General features: G+C 37.9%; 2 protein-coding genes across 3 annotated transcripts in view; one reads left to right on the plus strand and one right to left on the minus strand.

The window, feature by feature from the left end:
* The window catches only part of LOC111063741 (WD repeat-containing protein 91), a 117,371-nt gene that overhangs the window by 73,480 nt on the left and 22,256 nt on the right, over nt 1–21,635 (plus strand). Inside the window, exon 13 of one of the 2 annotated variants that reach the window (XM_039434107.1) lies at nt 6,417–11,723. The exons of the other annotated variant lie outside the window; for it this stretch is intronic. The gene's annotated coding sequence lies outside the window, so the exon portion shown is untranslated. Of the gene's footprint in view, nt 1–6,416; nt 11,724–21,635 lie in introns of those variants that run through there. 2 annotated transcript variants of the gene reach the window in all.
* On the minus strand, nt 5,907–7,274 carry LOC120350854. The gene has a single exon (XM_039425889.1). The coding sequence runs from the start codon at nt 7,272–7,274 to the stop codon at nt 5,907–5,909; it is 1,368 nt and encodes a 455-aa protein (XP_039281823.1).

Genomic DNA, 21,635 nt, shown 5'->3' on the forward strand with positions numbered 1-21,635 from the left:
GTTTACTGTTTACTATGGCTAAGAGAGTCAGCCGCACAGTTCCGTGTCGACTGTTTCCCCTTCCACGGCGTCAAATCGAATCGCAAATACATAACAATATACATCAATGGATTTGTAATGAGAGTGGCTACATTAATTATTTGGCTCATTTTTCTTTAAAACTACTTGCTGTGAAGTTTATCGAAGAAAACAAAAAAATCAAATCGAAAACCCCCTAAATTTTTACATATATATTATTTTATCAAGAAAACTGTTAATTTTATTGGAAAAATGAATATAACTAATATTGTAGTACATAATGTAACGAATCGAATGGCATATAATAGAACTGTTTCCGATCAATGGGTACAGAGATAATTGATTTTCTGTGATCACCTGCATTTTTCAACTTTGAGGGAGGCTAGGGGGGAAAGCTCCAAGGGGATTTCTTGGGAATTTTGGGAGAATGACCCTCTGGGAGGGTTCTATCGATGGTAAAAGATTCAGCTTTTATTTAATTTTTGGATCGAAAAAACCTTTATTGACTTGGCTATGAGGTGGTAGGGAGCATTAAGGGCAACTCGGCGCCGGGCTGGGATAATATACCATCAAAATTTATTAAAAACAGTATTGTCACTTTGATTATTCCCTTGCTTCATATAGTTAACTTCAGTTTCAACACAAATACATTTCCAAAAACATGTAAGATAGCCAAAGTGGTTCCAATCTATAAATCAGGTCAAAAAAACTTAACATCTAATTACAGACCAATTTCTCTGCTTTGCGCCTTATCTAAGATCATTGAAAAATGTGTTAAATAACAGCTTGCTGATGATTACTTGGAGCGTGAGAAAATAATATCAGATCTCCAGTTCGGTTTTAGAAAGGACAGGAGCACGTCTCATGCATTTTTTGAGTTTTCTAAAAACATAGCTAAGGAGATTGGAGACGTGTCCTGGTTACTTTCCTGGACCTGGCTAAAGCATTCGACTCCATAGATCGACATAAGTTGATTTTAAAATTGCATTACATAGGTGTTAAATCGTTGGAGTGGTTCATAAGCTACATGGAGAACCGCATCCAATACGTTAGTATAAATGGCATAGTACCAGTGAAAAGGCTGGAATCGACTATGGAGTGGTTCAGGGAAGTACACTGGGGCCGCTCTTGTTCCTGATATACATCAATAATTTAGAGAAGGTTTCCACGGGTGGCAGGTTGTTCCTTTTCGCTGATGATGCGGCGGTGGTGTCATCCGGCTGCACGTGGGACGAAGCTTACGAACAGGGGGGGGCACACTTGGTCAAAATCAAACGTTGGTTGGAGCAGAATACCTTGACATTGAATATAGAAAAAACCAAGCATCTGCCAATCTTTTCCAGAAGTGACAGTGACCCTGCTCCGAGACGGCTGGCCCTCCTGTGGTGACCTGCAGTCGGTGGACTGCGGCTGCAATGTCATAGAGCGTGTGGAAAATAAAAATATTTATGTGTAATAATTGATTATAAATTATCCTGGGTTCCACACATTCAGGGAGTTAAAAACAGGCTTAAAAAATTCACAGCTTGGAGGGGTGCTGACTGTGGGTCAGTGTAGGACGGTTTACTTTGCATCCGTGCAGTCATTGCTCCAGTATGGTGTCCTGGCGTGGGAGGGAGTCTCGGCCGCCGCGCTGCATCCACTAGCTGTCACACAGAGATCACTCATCAAAATAATTCGAAATAAATATATCCGATTTCCTACTGAACAACTCGACACCGAATTTCCTGTTCTTAAACTCTTCTTATTTTTATCAAATCGTACAGAACAGAAATTTTTACACAGCTACACCATAATTACCCCACTAGACATATGCTGAATTTAGGATTTAATACACCTAGAGCTACCATTACATCGGTCGATAACAACCCATTTCGTTTTGCCCACCTACTTCATCACAATCTTCCAATCAAAATAAAAGAGGCTGAGGGATGCAGTGTTGCTAACTACAAAAAGAAGATAGTCACATGGTTGCTTGGTATTGGTTAGGAGGCATCAGAAGCCCTCATAAACTCGCCTTATATGTAGATCCTGATTCAAACTCTGTTGACTCTGGTACTGTGATGCAGCACTCTGAACATTATAATAAGTAATTTAAAAACTTTAGGAGGTAGGTACTCCAACATAATACTATAGTAATCTTTTATTAAAGAAACCCACGACATCATGCTTTGTTTATTAAAAACGTCTCCGACATGTTTTCATCACTTCGTCCATAAATATTATGAATAAGAGTGGGGATAAGCTATCGCCTTGTCTCACTTCCCTTTCCATGCAGAATGGGGTGGATGTCTTCCCATTTATTCTTACCACTCCTTGCACATCTGTAAACATGGATTTGATGGTCCGTATCAATTTATGAGGAATTCCCTTACTCTCCAGAGTGCCCTCCATAACTCTTCTCTTGGCACCTGATCGAAAGCGGCTTGGAGATACAGGAATGCTAAATAAGCTTTCTTGCCGCAACTTATCCATTTATCTAGAATTGTTCTTAGGTAAAAAATCAGGTCTTGCGTCTGCCTTTCTGGCCCAACTCCATCTCCACATGCAATCTCAACCTTCTCTCTAGAACTGAGGAATATAATTTCGCTATAACACTGATCAGGCATATTGCTCTATAGTTCTCACAGAGTGATGAGTCTCCTTTCTTGAACAGGGGAATCAGAATATTTCTTTGCCAGTCAACAGGGGTTCTTTCTGTTTGCCATATAGCTTGGAAAAGATTGGCTATTTCCACTATGAGACCTCTTCCTCCAGCTTTCACCATCTCTGGTACTATTGTGTCTTCTCCTGCTGCCTTTCCATTTTTCATTCTACTAACGGCCCTCTCAACCTCTTCAAATCCTATGTTCTCCTGCTCATCCTCTTGCTCCTCCTCATGCCAGTCTCTCAATGTATGTCTGTCATCCTTGAATTTTCTCTCATAAAACTCTCTCCACACCTCCAACACTTCCCTTATGTTGACTCTTAACTTATTCTGGCTGTCTTTTACACTTCTCACTTTCTTACTATATTTACCTCTCAGGTGACATATGATTGATTTTTTCCGATTAATGGTTACAGAGATAATTGATTTCCAGTTTACTGTTTACTATGGCTAAGAGAGTCAGCCGCACAGTTCCGTGTCGACTGTTTCCCCTTCCACGGCGTCAAATCGAATCGCAAATACATAACAATATACATCAATGGATTTGTAATGAGAGTGGCTACATTAATTATTCGGCTCATTTTTCTTTAAAACTACTTGCTGTGAAGTTTATCGAAGAAAACAAAAAAATCAAATCGAAAACCCCCAAATTTTTACATATATTATTTTATCAAGAGAACTGTTAATTTTATTGGAAAAATGAATATAACTAATATTGTAGTACATAATGTAACGAATCGAATGGCATATAATAGAACTGTTTCCGATCAATGGGTACAGAGATAATTGATTTTCTGTGATCACCTGCATTTTTCAACTTTGAGGGAGGCTAGGGGGAAAAGCTCCAAGGGGATTTCTTGGGAATTTTGGGAGAATGACCCTCTGGGAGGGTTCTATCGATGGTAAAAGAGTCGGCTTCTATTTAATTTTTGGATCGAAAAAACCTTTATTGACTTGGCTATGAGGTGGTAGGGAGCATTAAGGGCAACTCGGTGCCGGGCTGGGATAATATACCATCAAAATTTATTAAAAACAGTATTGTCACTTTGATTATTCCCTTGCTTCATATAGTTAACTTCAGTTTCAACACAAATACATTTCCAAAAACATGTAAGATAGCCAAAGTGGTTCCAATCTATAAATCAGGTCAAAAAAACTTAACATCTAATTACAGACCAATTTCTCTGCTTTGCGCCTTATCTAAGATCATTGAAAAATGTGTTAAATAACAGCTTGCTGATTACTTGGAGCGTGAGAAAATAATATCAGATCTCCAGTTCGGTTTTAGAAAGGACAGGAGCACGTCTCATGCATTTTTTGAGTTTTCTAAAAACATAGCTAAGGAGATTGGAGACGTGTCCTGGTTACTTTCCTGGACCTGGCTAAAGCATTCGACTCCATAGATCGACATAAGTTGATTTTAAAATTGCATTACATAGGTGTTAAATCGTTGGAGTGGTTCATAAGCTACATGGAGAACCGCATCCAATACGTTAGTATAAATGGCATAGTACCAGTGAAAAGGCTGGAATCGACTATGGAGTGGTTCAGGGAAGTACACTGGGGCCGCTCTTGTTCCTGATATACATCAATAATTTAGAGAAGGTTTCCACGGGTGGCAGGTTGTTCCTTTTCGCTGATGATGCGGCGGTGGTGTCATCCGGCTGCACATGGGATGAAGCTTACGAACAGGGGGGGCACACTTGGTCAAAATCAAACGTTGGTTGGAGCAGAATACCTTGACATTGAATATAGAAAAAACCAAGCATCTGCCAATATTTTCCAGAAGTGACAGTGACCCTGCTCCGAGACGGCTGGCCCTCCTGTGGTGACCTGCAGTCGGTGGACTGCGGCTGCAATGTCATAGAGCGTGTGGAACGATAAAAATATTTATGTGTAATAATTGATTATAAATTATCCTGGGTTCCACACATTCAGGGAGTTAAAAACAGGCTTAAAAAATTCACAGCTTGGAGGGGTGCTGACTGTGGGTCAGTGTAGGACGGTTTACTTTGCATCCGTGCAGTCATTGCTCCAGTATGGTGTCCTGGCGTGGGAGGGAGTCTCGGCCGCCGCGCTGCATCCACTAGCTGTCACACAGAGATCACTCATCAAAATAATTCGAAATAAATATATCCGATTTCCTACTGAACAACTCTACACCGAATTTCCTGTTCTTAAACTCTTCTTATTTTTATCAAATCGTACAGAACAGAAATTTTTACACAGCTACACCATAATTACCCCACTAGACATATGCTGAATTTAGGATTTAATACACCTAGAGCTACCATTACATCGGTCGATAACAACCCATTTCGTTTTGCCCACCTACTTCATCACAATCTTCCAATCAAAATAAAAGAGGCTGAGGGATGCAGTGTTGCTAACTACAAAAAGAAGATAGTCACATGGTTGCTTGGTATTGGTTAGGAGGCATCAGAAGCCCTCATAAACTCGCCTTATATGTAGATCCTGATTCAAACTCTGGTTACTCTGGTACTGTGATGCAGCACTCTGAACATTATAATAAGTAATTTAAAAACTTTAGGAGGTAGGTACTCCAACATAATACTATAGTAATCTTTTATTAAAGAAACCCACGACATCATGCTTTGTTTATTAAAAACGTCTCCGACATGTTTTCATCACTTTGTCCATAAATATTATGAATAAGAGTGGGGATAAGCTATCGCCTTGTCTCACTTCCCTTTCCATGCAGAATGGGGTGGATGTCTTCCCATTTATTCTTACCACTCCTTGCACATCTGTAAACATGGATTTGATGGTCCGTATCAATTTATGAGGAATTCCCTTACTCTCCAGAGCGCCCTCCATAACTCTTCTCTTGGCACCTGATCGAAAGCGGCTTGGAGATACAGGAATGCTAAATAAGCTTTCTTGCCGCAACTTATCCATTTATCTAGAATTGTTCTTAGGTAAAAAATCAGGTCTTGCGTCTGCCTTTCTGGCCTAAAGCCAGCTTGCTCTTTGTCCAACTCCATCTCCACATGCGATCTCAACCTTCTCTCTAGAACTGAGGAATATAATTTCGCTATAACACTGATCAGGCATATTGCTCTATAGTTCTCACAGAGTGATGAGTCTCCTTTCTTGAACAGGGGAATCAGAATATTTCTTTGCCAGTCAACAGGGGTTCTTTCTGTTTGCCATATAGCTTGGAAAAGATTGGCTATTTCCACTATGAGACCTCTTCCTCCAGCTTTCACCATCTCTGGTACTATTGTGTCTTCTCCTGCTGCCTTCCATTTTTCATTCTACTAACGGCCCTCTCAACCTCTTCAAATCCTATGTTCTCCTGCTCATCCTCTTGCTCCTCCTCATGCCAGTCTCTCAATGTATGTCTGTCATCCTTGAATTTTCTCTCATAAAACTCTCTCCACACCTCCAACACTTCCCTTATGTTGACTCTTAACTTATTCTGGCTGTCTTTTACACTTCTCACTTTCTTACTATATTTACCTCTCAGGTGACGGATGAGTTTCCAGAACTTTTTATTGTCATGACTGAAATCGTGCTCAATTCTTTCTCCAAATTCTTTCCAGCTTTGTTTCTTTGCTCCTGCTACCTGTCTCTTGCACCAGTTTCTCTTCAGCTCATACTCTGCTCGATCATTAGGATCTCTTGTTTGTTTCCATTTTTTCCATGCATGTTTCTTTTCGGCTACCAATACCTTGATCTCTTGACTCCACCATTTGGTACTTTTCACTCCTTCCTTTATGCTTTTCAGACGACACACCTCTCTGCTGGAGTCTACTATTGCAGCCTTGAGTCTACTCCATCTGCTCTCCACCTCATCTTCCCCATTCAAAGGAGCCTGTAGTTTCATTTCGATTTTCTCCTGATACTGTCTTGCTATAGCTTCATCGTTCAGTAGCTCCCACTTTACTCTCTGATAACTACTCCTTTTACCATTTCTATTTTTAGCAAAAGCTGTGTCTGCTACCAATAAATAGTGATCTGTTGAGAGCTCTGCTCCTCTTATTACTTTTACATCGTTGATTGAGCTCTTTAATTCTTTTGGAACCAAGAAGTAGTCTATAAGGCTGGATCCCTGAGCTGACTTAAAGGTGATTTTGTGAATCCTCTTATGGTTATAGTATGAGTTGGCTACTATCATGTTATTCAGGGCGCATAAATCAAGTATTCTCTCTCCATTTGTATTGACCTCGTCTTCTCCTCCATATGGTCCTAAAATTCCTTTGTTTGTCTGGTTGTCTTGCCCAACTCTTCCATTTAGGTCTCCCATTATTATCACTCTTCTCCCTGCAGTTTCGTTAATATCAATCTGTCTTTGCAGTTCATCATAAAATTCTTCTTTTTCTACCAAGTGTGCATCTTCTGTTGGTGCATATGCCTGAATGAGAGTAATTGATACTTCCAGATCGAAACAAAGTGTTATCAATCTCGAGCTAACTGCCTTCCATGATGTCACCTTTCTATCCATCTCTTCTGTGACAATAAAACCCACACCTCCTTTTGCCCTGGCATTCATTGCCACACCAGAGTATCTCAGTACATAATTTCCATCCATCACCTGAGTTCCATTTCCCTTCTTCTTTACTTCACTCATTCCTAGCAAGGACATTTTGTACTTTTTCATCTCTTCTATCACCTCCACTTCCTTTCCATTCAATGTCTTAATATTCCATGTCCCAAATCTGATTACAAATCAAATCAATTACACCGAAATCAAAATTTTCAATCACAAACATGAACAAAGCTGCCATGTACCGATTTCTATTTTGTCCTGCACAGGTGTCGGAGAAAACTGTGACGTGTTTGACAGTTTTAGGCAATGTTTTAAACCAATTCAGGACAGCTGAACCAATTTCACTACTACCACGTTTCCCATTGATCTCCGTCTAAGCAAAACAGAAAGCATTATTGGGAGGCGCTGCTCATAAACTGTCAAGTTATAGGCGTTGAGCTTTCTGCTGTAATAAAATGGAGACTCATTTGAGCATGGTATTTGTAAAACCTTTTGAAGATCAAATGAAGCACTGACAAAGGTCTTGTCCTCTGTTGTTTTTTTTTGTCAGCTTCTTTGCTGGCATTGGCTTCATTCCTTCTCACAATGTGTTGCTCATACTCATCCCTTAATTCATCTTTTCCATCTTTTGCTGTTTCAAAACGGCTGCAGATGACACACCTGTCTTTTTTCGGGTGATGAAAGTCTAAATTAAACTCTGTACAAAAATATTTCTATAAAAATTTATAGAATCATTAGGAATATCTAGGAATATTTTGAAGACCTTCCTCCTCACATTTCAATTTGAATAGTTCATACGATTTCCCTATTGACAACAGAGGATCCAGATATTTTTTAGTACTGTTCTTCCTACAATAATGACTCTCTTTGGCTGGGAAAGATTCAATATGTAGTTTTATCTTGTCAAAATAAAATTTACTTGTCTTGTTTGGTGGAGTTTTATGTCCCCTTGCATCACTAGCACAAAAATTTCCAGAACATTCTGATTTGTTTGCAAATGTGGTTTTCAAAGGTCCATTACTTATAGAGAGTGTCTTCAGAAAAAATGATTTGCATACCCTCACCTCATCAGTTCCTTTGCGAAAATAATAGAAGCTCCAATTCTTGTCGACCCCAATTCCAGACCGTTTGCGTTTTCTTTCCACTTCACTGCGTTTTACATAGGATAGTAGAATGTCTTTTTGTCTAACATAGTCAGATTTTGTGTATTCTTGACAAATTTTCAATCTTGTCTCTTCATCGAAGTTATGATTACATTTGTAGACACAATTGGAACAGTCCACAGGTTTTGGTAGTTTGGCTGCTATCGGTTTTTTCTTCTTCGATTCATAAGGAAGACCTTCCTTTTTCAGTTTCTTGTTCCTGTTCACTCTCCTATTATCTGGTTGTGGGCGTTGCCAGCGAGTTCTTTTTTTAGGAATTGTATCATCCTCTTCGTCATTTGAAAGTTCATTTTCAGTAGAATGAGTAGAGTTAGGCCTACCTCCGGTATGTGTAGATGTGCTAGGATCTGTTTCCTCAAAGATCATAATAGGCCTATTAGTCAGTACAACGTTTTCATCATCAGAACCTACAACTAAACAGGCAGGATGATAATCAGGATCTTTACAATCATCATCATATTCACTTCCACTAGAGTTTTTAGCATCATCAGAATGAAGATCATCTTTATCAATAATAACTATCTCACTACTACCTAACTTCAATTTACATCTATTTACATTTACATCATCAAATTCTGTTGAACTATTATTGGAAGTTGAACTATTTTTATCATAGAAGCTTGTAATTTGTTCAGCAGTGTTAATATTAGTGATATCTTGAATTATTTCTTCTGTAAACACGTGTCCATTAACCTCACCACTTGAAACTGGAGTACTGTATTTGAAGAATTGTTGCATAGTCTCATAATTAAATCACTTCTACTTTTCACAGGCTCCTTAAATTCATTTTTATTCTTCGGTTTATCTATTTCTTCACTCACAAATCACAAAAATAGAAGATAGACTCACTCCAGGCCATCACTCAATTAAAAGTTACGTTGAAATCAACAATCATGACTGTTCAGATGTGTTTGTGTATATCACACATAACCAAGTCCATCTGCTGACAAATATCCAATCTGGAGCGCACAGCTGGGTAAAACTACCCAACGGCCTTTGGGTGGTTTTACCTCTGTAGAAAGTGTTATTTAGGACTTGGGCGAATGAAGTTTTCATGATTCCCAATAAAAGCGCTAGTAGTATCACTTGAGTATCTTTACCAGTTATAAATAATGTTGTTTTTAGTCAGTTGAGTACAAAACCTCGATTTTGAAAAAAGTGGACTTGGGTAGTTTTACCACTAACGATTTATTTCCTGAAAATATTTATTATTGAATTGTAATGTAAATGTTTATTGATGTATTTTTTGATGGAAATAAATTGAATTGAATTGAATGTGCAGCATTAGAGACGTGAAGAATTTGTTTTTATTCTGCCCAAAACAATTGTCAGAATAAAGGATAACTTCTTTGCTTTGGCAGTGACTTTTAATGTGCTTGAACTGACACGTTCCCATTTTTATCGGCTCCCCTCTGAGCAACAGTTTCGTCTCAAAAGTAGCAGTTTCCTTCTATAGTCACAGCATTGTACACTGAGATTATAACAATTAAAGCATTGATGTCACCACAAGGATAGTTTAAAACTACTTGCAAATTGAAACAAAGGACGTCAATGCCTTTATTTTCTCTTCCTCTTTAAATGTCTTTTTTCCTCACTTGAACTCACATTTTCTTTATTATTTTGATCATATGAGCTCCTCAACTCTTCTTTTCGTTGTGGATCACTGTTCTTGAAGGATTCACATGTGTTGCACTGATCCTTCTTAGGTTTGAACAGACCAATGTTGAATTCTGTGTTGAAAATAGTGCAATACATTTGAAACTCTCCGCACTCTTTTCCTTCTTCTTCTTCACATTTTTTTTATTTAATATTTTATTTTATTTTTATTTAATATTGAACGAGAGATTCAATTATCATACTTTTCAGACCGTAGAACACAAATAGAAATATTAGGAAAAATTTATACTGTATAAAGATGATTTTGAGAAAAAAATGTTTGAACAGTAATGGAAGGAAATGTAAGTAATGGCAATAATGTTAGGAAAAAATCCTTTTTGAAGTATGGGCTTATATTCCTTATGAATTCAAATGAATTATGTTATTGTGAACTCACAAAAATCTCTGGCATTTTATAATGATAATGCAATATTTTATTCACATAGATCAGTAGGTTGGATGTAAGAGGTTGTTGAAGTTGAAAATTGAATCTTCCAACACTATCAGTAGCTCCTCTATTCATTTCTGCTTCGAATGATGCAGGTTCATCTTCTGATATGTAAGGAATACACTCAGGGTTGCATTCACTATCATGGTTTGCTATTGCATAATCTTCTATTGGAGCCTGTAACAATAATATGGGAAGGCGATGTACCTCGGAAAAATTTTTGAAATATGATTTTTATTTCAACCTGTGTTTGATAAAAGTAACTTATTCCAATTGTTTTTCAAACCCCAATTTTTAGGCAACATATTATTATCATGAAAACATTCAAAATATGTTTCTATATGAGGAAGAATAAACTATTTTCTACAGCTGTGCAATGCATCCCAAGGTACAACACCAAGTTTGTGTAGTAAAACTTGGTGTTGTACCTTGGGACTAAGTGGAAGGTTAGGAAAAATGAATTCGATTTTATTAAGATATAAAACAAAGAAAGTACCGGGTGATTACAAATGAAATAGACATTTTGAATAGCTTGTAGAGAATTTATTATTTAAAAGTTTAGATCATTACTTACATGATTACATAGAAGAATTCTTGAAGTTTTTATTGAAAATTTACAGATGTTCAATGTGTGCACCATTTGCAACATGACAGATATCAACATGGTAGTCAAATTCTGACCACACACGACTAAGCATCTCACGGTTAACTGTAGCAAGAGCATTTGTGATTCGTTGTTTAAGATCATCGATATCAACAGGAAGCGGTGGTACGAAAACTCTGTCTTTTACATAGCCCCACAAGAAAAAGTCGCAGGGCGTTAGGTCCGGACTACGAGGTGGCCACGGCTGAAACACAACGTTTTCCTCACTTGCACGGCCGATCCATCGTCTAGGAAGATGTTCATCCAGATACCCTCTGACGTCTGAGTACCAGTGAGGCGGAGCTCCATCTTGTACAAAAATGAAGTTACAACTATCTTCATGGAGTCAAGGCATTAACCATTTGGTTAACATGTCCAGATAAATTCTTCCGGTTACTGATGGTTCTTGGAAGAAGAAAGGCCCGTAAACCTTTTCACAAGATAAAGCGCAAAACACGTTCACTTTAGGAGAATCATGTATATGCTGTACAGTCTCTCTTGGGTTTTCTGTTCCCCATACTCGTACATTATGTCTGTTAACTTTTCCACTAATGTGAAAAGTGCATTCATCACTGAAAATTAGGTGATTAAACAATGTGTTGTCATTTTCAAGACAATGTTGCATCTCTTGACAACAATTTTTACATACAACTTTATCATTGTCATTTAAACTTTGTACTAACTGCAATTTATAAGGTGTCATTTTCAAACTTTTCCGCAGAATTTTCCACACAGTAGGTTGAGGAATTTGCAATTCTAAACTCGCTGATCTAGTCGATTTTCCTGGACTTCGTACAAAAACATCACGAACACTATCAATTTTTTCTTCTGTAACAGAAGGTCTTCCAGTACTCTTCTTCTTACACACACATCCACTGCTTTCAAAACGTTCATACCAGTCATAAATTGATTGCCTTGTTGGTGGTGGTTTACCGTATTTTGTTCTGAAATGACGCTGCACAACAGTAACAGAGTTTGTTTTGGCTAATTCAAGAACACAATAAGCTTTCTCCACTTGAGTAGCGGCCATATTGCTAAACTAAACTGGCTGTTGTAACACAGAGCAGCCAACAATAGCCAGATTTACATTTACATTATTTGATAGCCAAATTTCATTTGTAATCACCCGGTATAATAATATGTATGGTAACTACGGTTACGAGATTCAGACAACTTTGGAGGACCGAAGCTGTAGTACACCCTTATAGTACATGAGATAACAAAAGGAATTACCTTTAAAAGATGGGACCGGCATGGCGGTAACATTGAAGTTTATAGAGACATGATTGAATCGGGGCTCATTGTAGAGTAACTGGCTGGAGTAGACACATCTTCCGCTACAAGAAGACAGCGCCACTTGACGTTCACACAACTGATGATAGCTCATTAAATTGACACAAAGTTTGTGATAGCGCTAGGAAAGGAAGGAGCGGGAATACGTATCAAATTTTAAATAACAATCCTTAACAATGTATGTTATTTACCTTTACACTACTAGTAGTTCTGTGAACAGTAGACTTCACGCTCAGTAAGTTGCATTGACCTGTTGTTATGTTTTCTCAAGAATTAATAAATAATTTATCAATTTAAAATGAATAGAAAAATCCTAAATAAACATAGAGCTTTCTGTCCTATCATACCGTGACCTGTCGTCCCAGAATGTGAGTGTGAGCGCTGTTATTAGGTCTGGCTGCAACTGTCTACAACGTTGATGGAAAGATACATTTCCAAGATGTTCGATGTTTTTGAACTGGTAGTATCATAGTCAACTGTCTACTAATGTTGATGGAAAAGATACATTTTCAAGATGTTCGATGTTTTTGAACGGGTAATATTATAGTCCACTAGACAGCTGATTTATGATGAATAATTCTAAAGTCTGATTTTTAAGGTAATATTGGCGTTCAAAGGAGACTCCTTTTCCTTTCATATTATCCTTAAAATGCAAAATTTCAAAAAAATGTATGTATACCTCGACGCGAAATTCAAAAAGGAACATACCTGTCAAATTTCATGAAAATCTATTGCTGCGTTTCGCTGTAAATGCGGAACATAAAAACATAAATATAAACAAAAAACATAAAGATAAATGCAAAACCATCGACTTGAATCTTAGACCTCACTTCGCTCGGTTAATTAATTAATTGGCATTTCATAGCTGCTGAAGTCAATATGGAATGTCATAACTTCTCTAAGCCGTGAAGAACTTCCTAGCATCATGGGAGGTGGTAGTTTACAAACCACATCTTGCTCATCTATTTCAAATTTCTTCTGATCTCTCAATAGGAAAGTATTAGTACCAGTTTTAACCGGGCATTGAATTTCATAGACATCAGTTTTTTCCAAAACTTTGGCTACGTAGTGGAGAACTCTCCTCTTTTCAGGAACCTTTACGAAAATGAAATCATCCTCTTTTATTTCAAAACTCTCATCTTTTTCAGCGACCATTCCCATGTCTTCATTCAGAGCTTCTTGAATTTGTTTTTCAAGAGGTAAACATTCCTCATCACTGGATGGCATACTGATGTTGTCATCCTCTGAACTTGATTCAAATTCAGCCTTCTTCTTAGGATTAATTCTATTATTTTACGCAAAACAATTTCTTGTCGAAAAGTTTTTCTTCTCTTTTCTCACCTCTTTTCTGCTATCAAATTTTTTTCTGGGGTGTCAGTTAAAATCCTAGTTCTGTCTGGCTGTCTTCCTCTTGAAGTCTTCTTCCTGGCTGTGGCTTTGGGGAAGGTGCAAACCATTTCAGGGGTCAAAGCCGGTTTGTTTGTCTATGCAGATGTTGATAGCTGTTGATGGTGTAGATCTTCTGACGCTGATGACATGTCCTGTGTAGGCGGTGTCTGTGTAGTGGGATGGCTATTATTTCTTGTTCTCGTTGATTGATCAGCTCGCGATCAGTGACGTAGGAGGAGAGAAACTCATCCTTAGTAAATTTTTTTCTGTTGAATGGATGAATACCTTTTACTTCAAATCCCCTCTCTTTATTCTCTTCAGTTGATGCTTTTTTGTAAGCATTGCCCATCAGCCCAGCTACATCATAAATTTGAATGGGCTTTCCTGGATTTGATAGCATCCAACTGTTCATTGATGTGTTATAATATCCTTTGAATAGCCAAGAAACTGTTCGGTCCAAGGGTTGAAGTTTGTGTGATGTATGGGTATGGGGTAGGAATGTTAATAAAACTACACCTTTCTCCTTGCATAAATCCAAAGTTTTTATGGAGATATGGCTTTCATGGTTATCGAGTATGAGTAGAACTGTGTTCTCTTTTGCAGGCTTCACATGCTCAATGAAGTGATTCAAGTATTCAAAAAATAAGTCTTCATTTGACCACCCACTCGGATTTGCCCTCCAATTGCACCATTGGGAGCTCCTATGAGCATGTGTTCAGCATGGGAGGTACACTTACCTATAGCATTCACTCAGGCTATCATAGTAATGTTGAGTCCTCTTTCCCCCGAAGTGACAGAGCCAACCTGGTTTGTCCCTTTTGAACGAATAATTTTGAGAGGTGCATGAAGTGTAGAGCTGCTAGTTTCATCCAAGTTTGATGCCAAGAAAATGATGCCTTTCCAGTACGATTTGCAAGTTGTCAAAAAATGATTTTACATTTTCTTTATTAAAATCAGTTGCCCTAGCAAGACTTGTTGGCTCAGGTTTGCGTAAGCTTAGGCTAGAATGCCGTTTTCGGAAGCCACGAAAACAAATCAGCCTGCAGATTCAGCAGTAACCCATTTTTTGGATGTTTAGTTTTACTATCAGGTTCGTCTGCCAAGGCTTTAGCATAATTGAACGCCAATTTCAATGTATTCTTCTTTGTAAGACCGTAATGTAGTGTAGCAGATCTTTTCAGATAAGTGACTAATCTTAGTTCTCCTTCATTTGTGAAAACCTGCTTGACGGAATTTTTTCACTCTCATACTAAAAATGAGATTGTTGTTTTTCATTGCGAAGAAATGCTGGGTAGTGTCTACTCACTGTTGTATTATCCATATCTTGGAGCAGCTTCATTTATTTTGAGGTTTCCTTCTAGTGCATGATTGACAGCCCTCTCCAACGCCGTTTTGTCCACCTCTCTAGTTCTTCCTTCTTTGCTGCGAGGCACTGATCTGAAGACAGATAAACAGAACACAAACATGAAATATCAGCTTGCTTATAAAGGGATTTGATATTATTCTCAACACTGCATTTACTGACAATAGGTTTAATAAATGTGTAGGCAAGCAAAAAATAGTGCAATTCCAACTTTTTTAAATTAATTATTTTTGTAAATTATAAAAGTATTCTAACAAAATTCCAAATATGTTGTACCTTGGGACATCTCAAGGTACAACCAGAGAGTATAGGATGTAATAGAGCTGCCTTCCAACCAGAGAATATAGGATGTAATAGAGCTGCCTTCCAACCAGAGAGTATAGGATGTAATAGAGCTGCCTTCCTGTAGAGTGGAGCGTGCTTCACCCCCCAACTCTCTAGTTGGGTACCACGCCATAGCCATCTCAAGGCTTTATGTGGCAAGCGTGAAATCGTCCCTATCTTAAGTTCTAATGAGAATATCGCTAGATTCAGTTATACAGGGGGGTTTACTAATTCCGGAGGTCCGAGATTTTTACAAATAGAAAAATGAATAGAACTGAACTCACTTTGGATTTGGGGCCTGTAAAGGCAACGGGAGTGCGATGCGGGTCTGCCTGGATAGCAACGATTTGCTCGGAATCCAAGCAGCAACTGACGAGTTCCTCCTCCCGAACTGCAGTCTACGACGATGTGAGGGGGGGAGGAGAGACGATAGTTCGTAAACACGAGAGTTTCATGACTTTTCACGAATATAGATAAACACTTCTTACCATACCGCCCACATAAAATGAACATGGTTCATTTTAAAGAGAGTTATTTTGACATAAAGGTACGGTAGGCAACACAGATAATTGACAATAGATATAGGCGTAGCACACAATAAACGAAGTACACAATGTTAATAATGAGAAAAAAAATAATAGTATCTTCGAAGAGAACTTATCGTCGAAGAGTTATTTACAATAATTGAAATGTTGACTTAATCGGTGGGGAGTACTATCAAACGATTAACTGCGCGTTTGATAACACCAATAGTTGTGCGAAGTGACACTACTCTTATCACTCCATCTGTGCCGGGGTGAACGTTCTCAACTCTTGCCAACGGCCAGATTGAAGGAGGGGTGTTTAAATTCTGAATTAGAACTATCTGGCCCGATTTGATCTCTTGAGAGGACTTTCTCCACTTATTTCTTTGAATCAGAGTATTTAGATAATCTCTAGACCAAATTTTCCAGAAAGATTGAACAATCTGTTTAAGATATTTCCATCGCTGGACAAGCGGCACATTATGATTCAAAGGAAACTCAGGCACTTGTAACAGTGGATGCGCAACAAGGAAGTGTCCAGGTGTTAAATATGATGCATTTTCAGAGGGGTCTGGTGAAAGATCAAACATAGGCCGACTATTGAGTATAGCTTCAACACGAGCGAAAGTAGTTGAGTACTCCTCCATAGTGAGAGCAGTTTCACCAATCTGGTTTTTGATCAAAATTTTAGCTTGTTTAATGTTACTCTCCCATATTCCACCAAAAGTTGGATTATTTGGTGGCGAGAAATGCCAGGTTATTTCTCTCTCAATAAGGTTATTATTGATTTCATTTTGATGATCATTAAAGAATTTGGAAACCTCATTCAAGTGTCTCGAGGCACCGACAAAGTTGAGTCCGTTATCAGAATAGATGTCAGAAGGGATACCTCTTCTAGATACGAATCGGTCGAGTGACGCAAGGAACGCTTCGGTTGTGAGTTCTGTCACATACTCTAAGTGAACAGCTTTAACTGTAAGACAAATGAATAACGCTAGGTAACCCTTGTACTTCTTAGCGTTTCTAAGAGGACTGGATTTCGTTATGAAAGGGCCAGCCATATCGACTCCAACATGAGTGAATGCATTAGATTGATTAATGCGACATTCGGGAAGGTCAGCCATAATGGGTTGATGAGGTGTAGCTCTCATACGAGTACACTTTACACAATGGTTTATACAACTTCTTATCAGATTTCGCGCTGAGATAATCCAATATTTCTGCGCTATAAGCGAGTGAGTGGTACGTGGACCAGCATGCATATTCTCAGAATGATATTGTCTACAAATGAGTAATGTGAGGTGACACTTTTTCGGGAGAAGAATAGCATGTTTCCTATTATGATGGAGGTCGGATTTACTGAGGCGACCGCCCACCCTGAGCAATCCATCTTTATCGATGAATGGGTATAACGAGGATAAATTTGGAGGCACTGGTTTATCTTGTGACAAAAGAGTCATTAATTCGTGAAAATAAAACTTCTGAGTGTCTTTCACAATTACTGATAGTGAATGATGACATTCGACCACAGAGGGCGAGGGAACAACAGAATCAAGTTGCAGCATTTTATTATTACGTTTAACTTTACATTCATTGATAAAGCGTAGACAGTATGCCAAAATTCGAACAGCTTCGTGAAGATTGGAGTATTTTTCAACACATTCCATCACACATGTTTTTTCCATACTTACAGTGGCGAGTACTAAAATTTGTGATTTCATTTCACTATCATCTTCTATGATGTCTACTTTTGAAATTGGCCACGATTGAGGTATGACATGATAGGAAGGGTGACCGTTCCACCACAATTTGTTATCTATTATCTCCTTGGCGGCGAGCCCTCTTGACGCTAGATCGGCTGGATTACATTCTGTGGATACATGAAACCAATTTTCTGGTTTTGTTAGCTCTAGTATCTGTATGACGCGATTACTGACAAAAGTTTTCAACTTATATGCAGGAGTTCTTAGCCATGTCAAGACTAATTTTGCATCAGTGTAAAGTCGAATACGAGTGACACATTTTTCATAGATTGGTATAACATTCTTGCACAGTTTCGCAAGGAGAAGAGCGCCACATAGTTCTAATCTAGGAATGGTGTTTACTTTGACTGGTGCCACCTTCGTTTTGGCCATAACTAGATTCATGGAAATGAATTGATCATTGGAAGATACGTGAATATATATACAGCAAGCGATGCCCTTCTGACTCGCATCACAGTAGGCAAGCATAGATATATTCACATAAGCTGTGTCAATATGACGAGGTATTTGAATTTTTGAAATTGATGACATCGAGTCAGAGATACTTTTCCATTGACATGTGAGATTATCATTGAGTGGGTCATCCCAATTCAGATTTGCCAACCAAATAAGTTTCAAGAAATATTTGAATGTGAACACAACAGGAGCAAGTAATCCCAATGGATCAAACAACTTTGCAATATATGATAATATTGAACGTTTTGTCGGTTCAGCATTGAACTGAGTTACAATATATGAGAAACTATCTGAAGACGGACTCCATCGAAAGCCAAGTACTTTGATACTTTGTGTTGAATCTGTGAATGCAAGTGGATTTTCTAAGAAATCATCGGGAAATTCTTCAACTATTTTTGGCGTATTTGACGCCCATTTCCTCAACAGCATTTCACCTTTCTGCATTAAATCGTTCAACTGTGAAATGAGAAGCCTGGCTTCCTGTACGCTAGCTGCACCACTCACAATATCATCTACATAGATATGATGTTTAACAACATGAGCGGCAAGTGGGAATTGTGATTCATAATCATTTGCCATTTGAATGACAGTTCTTTGAGCGAGAAAACTGGATGGAGTCATTCCATATGTAACACAATTAAGTTGATACTCAATCAAATCTTTTTCAGGTGACTGTCGGTAAAAAATGTGTTGATACTGACGATCTTCTTCTCTGACAGATATCATTCTATACATCATTTTAATATCTGAAGTGATGGCAATTTTGTAAATTCTGAAATTCAAAATAATTTGAAACAACTCGTTTTGAAGTTTGGGGCCAACATGCACCACTTCATTTAGAACAGAACCGTTAACACACGGTGAAGAAGCATTAAAAACAACTCTGAGCTTTGTTGTTGAACTATCCTCTTTGAAAACACAGTGGTGAGGTATTACATAGCTTGAAGATGTGAGCGCTTTTGACATGTGAGACAATTCAATATATTTCAACATGAAATCGTGGTACTGCTTGTGCATTGTGGGATTTTGCGACAAACGTTTCTCAAGAGAGAAATGTTTTTTCATTGTGGATAAGCGATTGTCGCCTAACTTTAAATCTGAGCTTTTGAACGGCAAGGCTACTTCATATCTCCCTGTAGGAAGACGTTTTGTTGTGTCTGAATATAATTTCTCACAAAACTCGTGTGATGGGTTCTTAACTATCTGACTGCTGACTTCTTCAGACTCCCAAAATTTGCTGATCAAGTCATTGGTTGAGTTCAAAGCCACTAATCGGTGAGTGAACGATGAGATCGGTTAGTGAACGTGGCTCTGAATGATGTACTGTTTTGTCGTTGAATGATGCATAGACTCACATGCAGCGCTAGATTATTTGGAATTGAAATCGGCCATTAAGGGAACAGCCTGGGAGATTATTACATACTAAAGATCTTGAAGATTTTTGTGATCTATAATATTACAAAAAATATATATTATATAATATCTCGTGCTAAAATACCTCAATGGAACCTTTAATTTCAAGTAAGAGCTAGCATTGGGAAGGCATAGGTATTGTACGTTTATACCTCTTCAAGGTCTTTGGTCCAACTGATAAGAAAAAAATACGTCATATCCGGTTCATTCACTGATCAGTTAATCGTACTTTTCCACCGATGGAAAAGAACGTAAATAGAGTAGCTGAACGTAAACATACATGGCTGAATATGAGGTTGTTTACAAATGATGGACTCCATTATAATGTATTTGGGAGCAGAGAAATGCATGATTACATAAATTCAATAACATTCATAATATTTTACAAAGCATTTAAAACTACTCCAATCACCTGATGGTTTTCCATTTTAATTGATTACAATGAAATAGGTTAAGTTCTAGTTTTGTTTACAAAATATGATCAACAAGGGAAACATCTGTCAGTCACGACTAATGAGCAACCATTCAGCCACAGAATACACACAAAATGGAAGGTATCAATCTAAGTGCACCAAGACCACGACACATGACTGCATCATCTTGTTAGAAATTAAAACTACTGCTGTATTTCAATGCTACACTTTCTTTCAAGATGGCGGATTATGGCGTCAAGATACTAGCCGACTTTCCAATCTGTGGTTCATCTGTGGTCACTAATCTGTGATCAGGTTTTTTACTGAATGTAAAAAAAAATCTTATGTAATTGATCAGTGGCTTTGAACTCAACCATTGATAGGTTCTACATGCGTTATTAAAGAGGTGTAGTCAGAATTTGAATTATTACAGCTGTTTGTTGCACCCATAATAACATAGCCAAATACAGTGCTTAGAGCGCCGGGAGAGTTGTCAAATTTCAAAGTGACTCCCTGAACTTGTGTACAAATGGTTTCCAGAAACAGTTCTGTACCATTAAGAACTTCTTTTTCACCTGACTCATAGAACGTTTCATCAGCTAATTTTAAATTAGACAAATGAGTAAATTGTTTAGCATCTAATGATGTGATAGGTTGTTTACAAGTTATGGAATTCAATACTAATGCATTTGTACTGCATTTGAATTTTGTCTGAATAGGAGATGAGATTTTTAACTCGACTTCTTCATAACATTTGGTGGTGGTTGAACCAATTCCTAATAAACGGCGTTGAGATGCTGACGGTTTTAGATTTAATTTGTCAAGTAAGCTCTTTGTGATAGCAGTAATCTGTGAGCCTGAATCAAGAATAGCACGAGCTATGTGGGGTTTATTGAATGTATCATACACAATAATCTTAGCAGTTCCCAAAAGACAATCAGACATGTTAGCAATAGATAGACTTGTGTTGCAGGTAACCTTTGAGTCTTGTCTAGGAGCAGATTGAGTAATAACTTGATTCGAAGTGGCTTCACCTTTTTTGAATGCATTTTCTGAGTGTAATAACGTGTGATGCCTCTTTGAATCACATTTCTTGCAGTGATGTATAGATTTACACTGTGATCGATTGTGAGAAGCTAAACATTGGTAGCATAATTTGAGTGATTTTATAGTATTGTAACGTTCATTGATATCCATGTTGAGTAATTTTGGACAACTATAAATTATGTGATCTCCACAACTGCATACAATGCAACTTCTAGTTGTGGTACGACTTTGAGAGAGAAACTCAGAGTTAGGTTTGCTTTGGTTTGAAGTTATTAACACACTGGAATTGGTCATTTTTTTGAATCTTTCAGTCGATGGATTTCTTTTATTTTCCCTTTCTTCAGAAGTGACAGATTGTTTTGGATTAATGAGCTCATATGTGCGTGATTTTTTAACTATGAACTGGATCATTGAACTGCATTCGGGTATTTCTTCTCCTTTTAATGAGGCTTCAAAATCGAATCTTGTATTATTGTCTATCTTCCTCAACAGTATTGACAACAGAACAAAGTCGAATGGGTTTTGTAGATTTTGACCCTTCAAAGATTCAATTGCTGATGAA

The sequence above is a fragment of the Nilaparvata lugens genome, chromosome 1 (assembly GCF_014356525.2).
Source record: "Nilaparvata lugens isolate BPH chromosome 1, ASM1435652v1, whole genome shotgun sequence".
Lineage (NCBI taxonomy): Eukaryota > Metazoa > Arthropoda > Insecta > Hemiptera > Delphacidae > Nilaparvata > Nilaparvata lugens.

What these genes read in the sequence shown, in the direction of transcription:
- LOC120350854 (XM_039425889.1), bottom strand. Translation starts at nt 7,274, where the DNA reads ATGTCCTTGCTAGGAATGAGTGAAGTAAAGAAGAAGGGAAATGGAACT.